This window comes from Hypomesus nipponensis, chromosome 25 (genome assembly GCF_054491055.1).
Source record: "Hypomesus nipponensis isolate SF chromosome 25, ASM5449105v1, whole genome shotgun sequence".
NCBI lineage: Eukaryota > Metazoa > Chordata > Actinopteri > Osmeriformes > Osmeridae > Hypomesus > Hypomesus nipponensis.
In genome coordinates this window covers 1,437,501-1,450,000 of record NC_140385.1, presented here as the reverse complement: position 1 = coordinate 1,450,000, position 12,500 = coordinate 1,437,501, and the positions used below count along the sequence as shown (strand labels likewise).

At 48.6% G+C, this 12,500-nt stretch overlaps 2 protein-coding genes across 9 annotated transcripts in view; one reads left to right on the top strand and one right to left on the bottom strand.

Moving 5' to 3' along the window:
• The window catches only part of sema4f (sema domain, immunoglobulin domain (Ig), transmembrane domain (TM) and short cytoplasmic domain, (semaphorin) 4F), a 56,546-nt gene extending 46,815 nt beyond the window's left edge, over positions 1-9,731 (bottom strand). The window contains exons 1-2 of one of the 3 annotated variants that reach the window (XM_084691041.1): positions 8,152-9,731; positions 5,588-5,721 (exon numbers count right to left, since the gene is read on the bottom strand). In XM_084691041.1, the coding sequence (XP_084547167.1) occupies positions 5,588-5,630 (43 nt within the window). In that variant the 5' untranslated portion in view covers positions 5,631-5,721; positions 8,152-9,731. Of the gene's footprint in view, positions 1-5,587; positions 5,724-8,151 lie in introns of those variants that run through there. The other 2 variants (XM_084691042.1, XM_084691039.1) reach the window with 2 other exon arrangements.
• Positions 7,402-12,500, top strand: part of m1ap (meiosis 1 associated protein) — a 17,830-nt gene continuing 12,731 nt past the window's right edge. The window contains exons 1-4 of one of the 6 annotated variants that reach the window (XM_084691050.1): positions 7,402-7,756; positions 10,291-10,615; positions 10,694-10,879; positions 12,374-12,500. The exon at positions 12,374-12,500 is cut by the window's right edge and continues 45 nt beyond it. In XM_084691050.1, the coding sequence (XP_084547176.1) occupies positions 10,325-10,615; positions 10,694-10,879; positions 12,374-12,500 (604 nt within the window). In that variant the 5' untranslated portion in view covers positions 7,402-7,756; positions 10,291-10,324. The remainder of the gene's footprint in view (positions 7,757-10,290; positions 10,616-10,693; positions 10,880-12,373) is intronic. The other 5 variants (XM_084691052.1, XM_084691051.1, XM_084691054.1 and 2 more) reach the window with 5 other exon arrangements.

Below are 12,500 nucleotides of genomic sequence, written 5' to 3'. Positions count from 1 at the left end.
ACAAAAGAAGAGGAGGACATGCTGTTATTCCTTATTCCTCTCTCTCTCCCTTTCCTCTCTCTGTCTTCCTTCCTCTCCATCTCTCCCTCTCCTCCTCCCTCTCTCTCTCTCTCTCTCCCTACTCTCTCTCTTTCTGTCTTCCTCCCTCTCTCTCTCTCTCTCTCTCTCTCTCTCTCTCTCTCTCTCCTCTCCCTCTCCTCCTTCCTCCCCCTCTCTCTCTCCCTACTCTCTCTCTCCCTACTCTCTCTCTCTCTCTCTCTCTCTGTCCCTACTCTCTCTGTCTTCCTCCCTCTCTCCATCTCTCCCTCTCCTCCTCCTCCATCTCTCTCTCTCTCTCTCCCTACTCTCTCTCTCTGTCTTCCTCCTCTCTCTCTCTCTCTCTCTCTCTCTCTCCTCTCCCTCTCCTCCTCCCTCTCTCTCTCTCTCTCCCTACTCTCTCTCTCTGTCTTCCTCCCTCTCTCTCTCTCTCTCTCTCTCTCTCTCTCTCTCTCTCCTCTCCTCTCCTCCTCTCTCTCCCCCCTCTCTCTCTCCCTACTCTCTCTCTCCCTACTCTCTCTCTCCTCTCTCTCTCTCTCTCTCTGTCCCTACTCTCTCTGTCTTCCTCTCTCTCTCTCTCTCTCTCTCTCTCTCTCTCTCTCTCTCTCTCTCCTCTCCCTCTCCCTCCTTCCTCCCCCTCTCTCTCTCCCTACTCTCTCTCTCCCTACTCTCTCTCTCTCTCTCTCTCTCTCTCTCTCTCTCTCTCTCTCTCTCTCTCCTCTCCTCCTCTCCCTCCCCCTCTCTCTCTCCCTACTCTCTCTCTCCCTACTCTCTCTCTCTCTCTCTCTCCCTCTCTCTCTCTCTTCATCTCTCTCTCTCTCTCCCTACTCTCTCTCTCTCTCTCTCTCTCTCTCTCTCTCTCCCTACTCTCTCTGTCTTCCTCCCCCTCTCTCTCTCCCTACTCTCTCTCTCTCTCTCTCTCTCCCTACTCTCTCTCTCTCTCTCTCCCTACTCTCTCTCTCCCTACTCTCTCTCTCCCTACTCTCTCTGTCCCTACTCTCTCTCTGTGTCTTCCTCCCTCTCTCTCACTCTTCATCTCTCTCTCTTGATCGTTCTCCCTTTTCTTTTCTCCTCTTTCCTGGAACGAGGGTTAGGGTTAGGTAGGGTTAGGGTTAGGGTTAGGTAGGGATGCTTACTGCTGGTGAAACATGGCCCTTAGCTCTGGTTCACTTCTCATTCAAACACAGAACGACTGCTGGCTACAACAATGCACACATGAAGACATTTACTAAGAAAAAGGAGATTATGAAATGTTTCCAAGAATATGAAACAATATGAAGACCCACTGAAAACATGGAGAATAAACAACGTAGATACATAATGAGATATAGTAGTGGTCATTTAGCTGACTAGGGTGCTGCTTATCCAGCACAACATGGTTCAGCTAGGGACAGGAAGACATGGCTGAATGACCGTGTGTGTGTGTGTGTGTGTTCCCTCCAGGGGTAAAGCCTGGATGATCATGCAGCCCTTGACATACTTCAATGGATGAGTGAATCTAAAGCTTAACCTCTCCTCCCGTCACCCCTCCATTTACATGTAGTCATTTAGCAGACGCTCTTATCCAGAGCGACTTACAGTAAGTACAGGGACATTCCCCCTCGAGGCAGGTAGGGTGAAGTTCCTTGCCCAAGGACAACGTAATTTTGCACGTCCAGGAATCGAACTGGCAACCTTCAGATTACTAGCCCAATTCCCTCACCGCTCAGCCACTTGACTCCCCATCCATCCTCTCACCCCTCCTCCTCTCATCCCAGTCATGTTGCACCTGTAGACAGTACAGTAATAACTTCATAAATGAGCTGAAACTGGACTTGACTCCGGCCTACAAGACGGCTTTCACATTGATAAGATACACACGCACACACACACACACACTGAGTGGCTGCTCTCTTATCTGTGTGTGTGTGTGTGTGTGTGTGTGTGTGTGTGTGCAGCCTCAGGTCAGAGACTCAGTGGGGTGAGACTGATTGGTTTTGTCTGCCGTGGAGTGGAGGAGCGCACACACACAGCTATCTCATCTGAAGCCTTGTTGAAACAGACCAGGGTACAACCTAACGTCCTTATACGACGTATAAACGGTGCATAGGCTACCGCAGTTCCATCCCATAATGAACTGCCTGCTTTGAAGGGAAGCGGTTGCCAGGTGACCTTTGACTGTTACCAGGAACACTTTCCTCAGTTGCTCGATGGGACAGGAAGCAGGCGCCGGTGTGGACAGGAAGTGAAGAAGAGACCCTGAAGGCTGACTTCCTGTTCCACAACAACAACAAGGACAGAGGATTGTGGGTAGGATAGTGGAAGTTCTGGGGTGTAAACCTCTCCTCCAGGGAGACTGTGTTAGACGGTTAAGCTGAAGGCTTCCTCTGGTATTTTGTGGTATTTCGTTTATGAATGTTCTGGTGTTCTACCTGTGTGTTCTGAATGTTCTGGAGTGTTTGTTGTGTCATCACACTCCTCTACTGTCCTGCTGAGAGCCCTTCTGGCAGCCAGCAAGAGAAGGAGGGAGGGAGAGTCACGCCCCAGTAGTCTGGCACAGATGAGATCCTCTCTCTCTACCTTTCTCTCCCTCGCTCTGTCCCCCCCCTCTCTCTCTACCTTTCTCTCCCTCGCTCTGTCCCCCCCCCCTCTCTCTCTAGACTTCTCGTCATTGTGACAGGTGTACTTCCTGTGTCAGCCCGTGTCACTTCCCCTTCCAGGGTTCTGTGCCCAGTGTGTGACGGCAGGCTCAGGGGGGGGGAGAGAGGGAGAGAAAGAGAGAGAGAGAGAGAGAAAGGGAGAGAGAGTGAGGGAGAGAGAGAGAGAATAGGGAGAGAGAGAGAGGGAGAGAAAGAGAGAGAGAGAGAGAGAGAGAGGGAGAGAAAGAGAGAGAGAGAGAGAGGGAGAGAGAAAATAGGGAGAAAGAGAGAGGGAGAGAGAGTGAGGGAGAGAGAGAGAAAGAGAGAGGGAGAGAGAGGGAGAGAAAGAGAGAATAGGGGGAGAGAGAGAGAGAGAGTGAGGGAGAGAGAGAATAGGGAGAGAGAGAGAGAATAGGGGGAGAGAGAGAGAAAGAGAGAGAATAGAGGGAGAGGGAGATTGTGGAAGGGGAAGACATGTGATGTTGACGTGTTACATAAAACTACAAAGTCTGTCAGATTACCCAAAACAACCCTAACCTGACATCATCAGTGTGACTGAAGCACTCTGTCGTGCACACACACACACAGGAACAAGTGCGTGGGATGGGAGTATGAGGACGTGAATAACAGAAACACCATAAAGATCATCAGAGAGAAGAAAGACAGGGTGTGTGTGCAGTCTGTGTTTGTGTGTGACTGCATGTGTGTGGTCGTCTGTGTGTGTGTGTGCGTGTGCGTGTGAGGGTGTGTCTGGGTGTGGCTGAAGACCCTTCTGCTTGTGTGTTGTGGGATAGTGTTTTCATCCCATGAGCGATGCAAGAGAGGGGGAGAGGGGGAGGGAGGGGAGACAGAGACGGAGAGAGAGGAAGAGAGGGAGGAGCGAGAGAGGAAGAGAGAGAGATAAAGAGAGAGGGGCGAGAGAGAGGGAAGGGTAGAAAGAGGGAGGGAGAGAGAGATACTGACAGTAAAAACATGTGAATCCGAACATCCTTTTAGGCGTCCATTAACAACAGGAAGGAACACATCACAACCAATCACATCAGCAGGCTTCTGATGGATAGTGTGGTTTCCGTGGTAACAGACCTGTTGAACCCCTACCCACCTAATACAGTGGTCCACTGAAAACATGCACACGCACTCTCAACACTAGGGGAAAGTTGTAATGGACAAACAAGAGCCATCTAAAAGCCAATGGGCTCATCACTAATGCTGTGACCTGATGTCAGCTTTGTTTAAAAGAGGGAGATCGATCCATCTAATGTTTTATAGAGGGATGAGAGCCCATCTAGCCAGCCAGTCAGCCAATCAACCAGTCAGCCAACCAACCAACCAGTCAGCCAACCAACCAGTCAGTCAGCCAACCAGCCAGCCAACCAAACAGTCAGTCAACCAGCCAGTCAGCCAACCAACCAGTCAGCCAATCAACCAGTCAGCCAACCAACCAGTCCACCAACCAACCAGTCAGTCAGCCAACCAAACAACCAGTCATCCAACCAACCAGTCCGCCAACCAACCAGTCAGTCAGCCAACCAGCCAGCCAATCAACCAGTCAGCCAACCAACCAGTCAGTCAGCCAACCAGTCAGCCAAACAACCAGTCAGTCAGCCAACCAGTCAGCCAACCAACCAGTCAGCCAACCAGCCTGTCAGCCAACCAGCCTGTCAGGCAGAAGGCCTTCCAACCAACTATCTAGTCAGCCAACCAACGCTGCAGCAGCACTTCACCATTTCTGTTCATCATCATCATCATCATCTTTCATCCTTCCTTCTCTCTCTCTTCATCGTCGCTCATTTTCCTTCTTCTTGTGCTTTCCTGTAAAGAGGGGATTACAGCCCAAATCTGCAGCCTTCAAATCAGCAGGCGCACGTTCAGCCAGGCAGACACACAAAATCACACTGGCCCCCTCAAATTCATCTTTCATGTGGGACGTTTTCAATAGCCCCATTTGAGTAGGGTTATTACCATGACAACGAGGTAGGATTAGGTAAAAAAAAAAAAAACTAATTCCTGCTCCATTGTGAAAGCCCCTTGATTCAGAAAAGCACTCAAGATTGAGTTTTAGGGGGAGGGTGGGATAGAGAGATGGAGTGGCAGAGAGAGAGCGAGGAAAAGAGAGGTGGGTGGTGCAGACTGGAAAGAGAGAGAGCAGAGAGAGCAATGAGAGAGAAAGGAGAGAGAATAACTAAAATGGAACCTTGAAAATGAACAATTCATGAGTAAAACTTTAGAGTGTTGCATAAAACTCTGATGGACATGATTTTTATCCTTATGTAGTCCAAGCGAACATGTTCTCTCCCTCACACACACACACACACACCAATCTCTAGATGAAAATCAGGTCACAAACAGTCAGATCTCTGCTTTGATTTCATGTCTTCACCTCCTGACACACACACACACCTGGAGACATGTACACACACACACACACACACACACACACACAGGCATGTACACACACACACACAGGCATGTATGCACACACACACAGGCATGTACACACACACACACAGGCATGTACACACACACACACAGGCATGTATGCACTCTCATGAATATGTTAACACATATGCATGCATGTCAGTAGCATGATCATTACCATATGAAGTAAGAAGATGTAAGGCAGTGACATCGCTACCATGATCACACACACACACACACACACACCCCTCTTCTCTCGTCAGTTGTTCTCAGAGGAGAACAATACACACTTCAGATTCACAGTCATGTGACATGATCATCAGATCCTCACCCTATACTGTACTGCAGGGTACAGAGTCACACACACACACACACACAATGTATCCATACACACACAAACACACTATATCCATGCACACACACACACACACACAAACGGCACCAACAGTGGAATCGTAAATCCAAACCCAGGCTGTGCTCTCGTCCAAACAGGGAATTCTGGGAAAAACAGTTACCTCCAGGTGTTCCTGTCTCTTCGGCACCTACTGATGATGTCATCAATACCCACGGGGCTGTGCAGCTGTGCAAACATGGGCCCTCGGGAAAGGGGGTCGTTTGGGTGGGCCCTAAAAACGTCCAGAGAAGGAGGCTGGAGGAGGTGGAGCAAGAGGAGATTATTAGATAGATATCTGCATTTCCATTTTTTTTTACTCATTATACTGTGCTTTATGAAGACAGGAACAATGGTAAGAGTTCCGGAAGGAGTCCCACCAGTCAATAGAAATAGAATTAGTGTCCCATTATGACCCATCAATTAGAACTGGAAGTGATTTTCTGCAGGGAACTAAATGTTCCGGAGTCTTCAGAGAGCTAGAACGTTCCGCACACTACCAAGACTGCAAACAGAACAGCACACAGACATTCCCCTGTTCATGCAAACTGTCGCATCTTAAAACATAAAAACCACACACACCCTACAACCATTCTGAGAAAACTGTTTTTTTTTTTTAAAGCATTCCTGTAGATGTTTGTTTTCCCACAAAGCTTAAAATGATCTCTCACAATGGCCTATTCCCTCAACACCAACAAGCCTACAGAACAATAGGATTTGATGGGATCTGCTTTCAGTTGGATTAGCAACATTCTGGAATGGAACTCAAACCAACACAGAGGGATGTTCTGGAATGGAAAAGTAATCGCTGTAAACAACAGTCGCCGTGGTTTCTGTTGTGGTGATGGTTGTGTCGACGCTCGCTGTCACAAGACAGTGCTTCTAGGGCCTTTACCTGCCCGGGCCTGTCAGATCACCTTGTTATGGGGCAGATGGACGTAGATCTGTGTTTGTGTGTAAATCCTTCTACAAGCCCGTCTGTCTCTCGTTTCCCAAACCACCCCAGCCAGGCCGCCCCACCCTGGATGTACATACACACACACAGCTAAAAATAAGGCCCTCTACAATCTCATGCATAGGCACTTAGTGTCTGAGATGAAATGCAGCTTATATCTCCCTGGGAAAGAGAGGAGGGGGGAAGAGAGAGGGAGAGGAGAGAGGGGGAGACAGAGATAGGGGAGAGGAAGATAGGGAATTAGGGGGAGATAGGGGGAGGGGGAGAGGGAGAAGAGGGAGAGAGAGTAAGACAGTTAGCCCTAGAAACTCATACATCAAGATTGTCAGGGTGCAGTCTCACTAACCTTAATCCACACAAAGTGACAGCTCACACACACGCACACACACACACCCCAAACCTTACAAATCGGGACTTCCACTGGACCAAATTCTGAGAATCTGACTGGATCTGTGACAGAAGGTAGCTCTCTCTCTCACACACACCTCTTCGTATCTCCTAAGAACAGATGTTTCACATTTCTTGTTATTCACTGATGCTCTGCAAAAGTGACACGTGAATCAGTGTGTGTGTGTGTGAGCATGCACACAGAGTTGGGGGGGGGGGGGTCTGGGTGTGTTTGTTTACGTGTGTGTGTGTGTGTGTGTTTGTCATCTCATTTCATAAGCCAGAGTTGGTTAAGCCTCTTACCCAAGAGCAGCTTCACTGCTGCCTCTCCCAACTAACTCACGAAGGAAATGAACAGCTCACTTTTTATTTCACGCATCTCCAATCCCCTTCACATTCGGTTACAGTGAGTGTGTGTGCGTGTGTGTGAGAGTGTATGTGTGTCTGTGTGTGTTCATGGCAGACAGAACTGTGACTGAGCCAGGGAGGTGAACAATTGAATTATTCGCCCCTGAAATCAAATACTGATTTTTACATAATGTCATTCATTGGTTCCTTCACATGCTCCCAGATTTACTTTCTATTCATTTCAGGGGAAGAATAGATGGAGGGAGAGAGAAGAAAGAAACTTTGAGAGAATTTCAGAAACTTTGAGACTTGGAATAGAAAAGAAATGGAAGAAAATAATATTTTTCTCTGTAGTTCATAATGAGAGATAACTACTAATTTGAACAGTCGAGTTGGCGCTGAAAGGGATTATCAACAGATGTGTATCTTGCGCGTGCTGCTCTAGCGCCCTCGCGCACGTCCCTCAGTTCAACCAAGCAATGCAGACAGTGATTGACAGTTGAATTTCTACCTGTAAGGCTATTTATTTTGGAATACCATTTTATCCTGTAGAAGACATTTTATGAAAACCTGAATATTGAACGTAGAAGATAAAGTAAATAGGTGAGTGGTGAAGATTTTCGAGAAATGTAGGCTATACATCTAGCACACTCGCTTACTGGCTAGTAGCTAGCTACTAACGTACGAACTAGCTAGCTTAGTTAGCTAGCGAGTTGACTGAACCTGTCCTGGCTAGGTTGTTAATATTCACATCATTTGAACTGTGTAGCCAGCTATAGGGCGGGTACATATTTAAAATGTAACTTACATTTATCTATAATATTTTTTTCAAATTAAGCAGCTGAAATAACAAATGAAATGTTAACCTAATAGTCATTAGCTAGCTAGCCGCCAACAACACTGACGGCTCGGTTTCACGGACATGAACTGACGCAGAATCGTGACAGAAACCGTTTGGAGCTTGTATACTCCGTCGGTTTCTCCTCCGGCAAACCCACCTTCTCCCAAACTGTTAAGGGTAGTGCCTTGAAAACTCACGTCTGCTTCCTCGAAGTTCTTTCATAGTTTCCGATTGTCGTTTGAAAATGTGGGGCGTGTGCACGAACAGGCGGATACCCTGTGCACGGGCCCCATTGGGGCGTGTCGGTCGCTGTGACTTAACTTTTGCCGCGCTAAAATCCCCAAAATGTGCGTGCTGTCCTTAAATAAACAATATAAAAATGTAAGAATGTAAAACATGTACAACGAAATACGGACAATACTGTACAATATGAACTATAAAGTAAAAGAGTTCAATAGGGCTGTATGCAGTAAAGTGACAGAGGAGAATTGATTTAACGCTTAGTACTTTCTGTGATAGTAAAGTACTACTCTGATAGTGACAGGGTAGAAACACACAGAGGGGTAACATTATAAGTTATAAAAAAGAGAGATGAAAGAGAGATGGGTTAAAAGGGAGGGGGGCAGAAGATTGAAAGATGAGAGGGAGGACGACACGAAGAAGAAAATAGAGGGAGAGAGAGACAAAGTGTTCATTGTCAGTTGTCTGAAGTCCATATTCAACAGCAGGCTGGAGGGGAGAGGGTTCTGGAACATGGCCTTGAAGTGTGAAGAACTAGAACATTCTGACTTCCAAAATGGCAAATTCCTTCTCTCTTTTTCACTCCCACTCCATCTATCTCTTTATTTCTCCCTCTCTCTCTCTCTCCCACTCCCTCCCCCCTCTCTTTTTCTATCTCTCTTTCTTTCTCTCTCCCACTCCTTCTCTTTCTGTATTCTGATTCGGCCCATGTTCCATCTCCCCTTGTCATCTCCCCTAGCTGTCAGAGTTAAGTTAGTGTGTTTCTTAAATGCGTCTCGGTAGCTGGATGGAGTGAACGAGGCATTTAGGGGAAACCTCTTCTTCATCATCTGATATCGTCTTCTATGATGTCATCGCCTGCAGGCTGGAGGGTTCAGAAAGTTCTCTTTGTCAGACTAATCAGTTGTGTGTTGCGACGACGCAAGCTCATGACTAAGCAACCATGCCCCTTGCTCAAACTGTGTCAGTGTGTGTCAGTGTGTGTCAGTGTGTGTCACTCGGGTGGTTTGTTGTCTCAGGTAGGAAGTGAGTCAAGGGCAACAGGTAGAGGTTGTATTCATGAAGACCAGACAAGGTGTGTTCATCATCTTGACCTCATTAGGAGTTCCTCTCGTCTTGATTACAGGATAGCTGGGATTGACACGGCCTGTTTGAACATATGGCTTTTCCTAGAGGGACTGTTGCTGACTGTACACACACACACACACACACACACACACCGGCCCCTTCAAACATACCACCCTTTATGACTGAATGACTGGTCTCTTTCACTGCTCTATGATAGACATGCTAATTATACATCTATTATGGCTAACTACATTCTGCTGTGTTCATGCACTCTCTGTGATATTATCCATTATTGTGTGTCTCTTACATGACATAATTAACTGGTCAGACAGTATCCGTTCTTCACTGTTAGAAATAATTACAACAATAATAGAGATAGTAATAGGATCTTAGTTGAGTAGAACAGACTGGTTGGAATTTCCGTAGAATAGAACAGAATCAATAGAACACGGAACCCTAGAATCCTGGTGTTGTAGACAGACAGCTCAGTCAACACCCCTCTTCCTCCACCTCCTCCTCCTCCCTTCCTCCTCCTCTTCCCCCACTTCCTCCACATCCTCCTCCCCTACCCCCCCCCCCCTCCCTTTTCTCACCCCTCCATCTCCTCCTGCTCTTGTTATCTACTATCATGTTCTGTCATGCTATGTACATTGCCATGGGGACCTCATTAACATGCTGTTTAACTAATGGAGATGAAGTGTTGTTTACACTATCTTGCCTCCTCTCTCTCTCTTTATCTCTTTACCTCTCTCTACCTCTCCCTCAGCCTCTCTCTCTACCTTTCTCACTCCTATTCTCTTTATCTCTCTTTTTCTTCCTCTCTCCTTTTTTGGGATATTAAATTACTTGTTTGTCTTCTCCCTGTCCCTGTGGATTTAACCCAGGGGCTTCAGGATGATCAGGAGCCTGGAAACAGACATCTTTACAGCCTCATCCTCCTCCTTCACTCCTCATCTTCCTCCTTCACTCCTCATCCTTCTCTCCTCAGCCCGTCTCTCTCTCGTGTTACCGTCTCCGTCACCATGGACGCGAGGAGGAGCAGATCCGGACCCTCCCTGGCGTGCCGTCCGGCCTCGTTCTCACGGCAACCGCCGCGGGTGCTGGTGGTGGAAGTGGCGCCGCCCTGGTGGTCGGAGACAGGAGGAACGCTGTGCGACGCCCTGGACAACGTGCTGACCCTGGCCAGCAGTGTGGACGGCCCCTGCAGACTGCCCCTGCTCTGCACATACGCCCTCACCTGCCAACTGGAATGTCTACTGCCCTTCGTGGTGAGGGAGGGGAGGGGAGTAAAACAGTGTCTACTGCCCTTCGTGGTGAGGGAGGGGAGTGGCGCGCTGGGGAGTGAAGAGGAGTACAGAACAAAGAGAGTACCTCTTGTTGTCCACCCCCAGCAGGTGAGGGGTAACCTGGCTCGGCTGCGGTCGTGTGTGGAGGAGTTGAGGTCTCTCCCAGGGGAGGGCAGCGTGTCGCGGCCCCGAGATGAGCTGCTGGTCCGGGCCGTGCTCGACAGCATGCAACAGTACAAACAATATACACGCCACGCCGGGAACCACAGCACCTACCACTCCTCCATAGAGGTGAGAACCACACCAGAACCACAGCAGAACCACTCCTCTGTAGAGTTTAGAACCACACCAGAACCACCCCTCTGTAGAGATGAGAACCACACCAGAACCACAGCAGCTACCTCTCCTCCGTAGAAGTTAGAACCACAGCAGAAACACACTAGAACCACAGAAGAACCACTCCTCTGTAGATGGGAGAACCAAACTGTGGTTGTGATGAGCTGATGAAGGAAGATAGAGAGACAAGTCATAGACAGAGGGAGAGAGAGACAGACAGTGAGAGAGAGAGAGGGAGACAGAGAGAGACATAGACAGAGAGTGAGAGAGAGAGAGACAGTGAGACAGAGAGAGAGACAGACAGTGAGAGAGAGAGAGACAGACAGTGAGAGAGAGAGAGAGAGACAGACAGTGAGAGAGAGAGAGGGAGAGAGAGACAGACAGTGAGAGAGAGAGAGAGAGAGAGAGAGAGAGACAGGGAGAGAGAGAGAGGGAGACAGGGAGAGACATAGACAGAGAGTGAGAGAGACAGACAGACAGACAGTGAGAGACAGACAGACAGACAGTGAGAGACAGACAGACAGACAGTGAGAGAGAGAGAGGGAGGGAGACAGAGAGAGACATAAACAGAGAGTGAGACAGACAGACAGACAGTGAGAGAGAGACAGACAGACTGGTGTGTGTGTTGCGATGTAGAGCTGTCTGCTGTCTACTGGTATGAATAATGTCTTACAGAGAGGGTCTTATTTAGGAAGGCCCTGTTTTAGAAACATCCCTCTGTCGATCTGAAAGACCCTCGTGTTGTGGGGGTCTGGCTGTGTGTTGCTGTGTGTGTGTTGCTGTGTGTGTTGCTGAGTGTGTTGCTGTGTGTGTTGCTGTGTGCGTTGCTGTGTGTGTGTTGCTGTGTGTGTGTGTGTGCGTGTGACTGGTTGAGTCTGGAGATAACCAGGTTTTCGACAGCAGCTGATATGAACCATGACATAACCCAGACACAGAGCCCACCTCTGTGTGTGTGTGTGTGTGTGTGTGTGCGTGTGTGTGTGTGCGTCCGCGTGTATTACAGTATATCTGAACAGACGTCCATTATAACAGCTAATGTACCAGTACACAGGAAACAGACATAAGTGTGTGTGTGTGTGCTGCTGTGTGTGTATGTGTGTGTGTGTGTGTGTGTGTGTGTTGCTGTGTGTGTGAGTACATTAGCAGCATCTGACTGGTGATCTTCCCATCTCAGTAATGTGATTCTCTGAGGCCTGGACAAAGCTATAGTGAACCAGGCAGGGAGACTGTGTGTGTGTGACCTTCACACTACTGAATCACAGTTTAATGGCTTGCCAGCTCAGGTATGAGTTGGCTGATCTCAACTCTCCGGTGTGTGTGTGTGTGCGCTAGCACCGGTGCCTACTGAAACCCCCTAGTGCCCTTGAAAAGATGACTCAGGTAACACACACACACCAAGGTCCTGTGACTCATCACCCAAATCTCCCCTGTCATTGGTGCCTTGGCCAGGTTACCGTGGTGACGAGCCGGCCGGGGCGGGGCGTGATGAGGCAGCTGGAGGCGGGGCTACAGGGGGCGGACCTTGTGTCCTTGCGGCGCATCCTATTGGTGGAGCTGAGGGCTGTGGGACGGGACG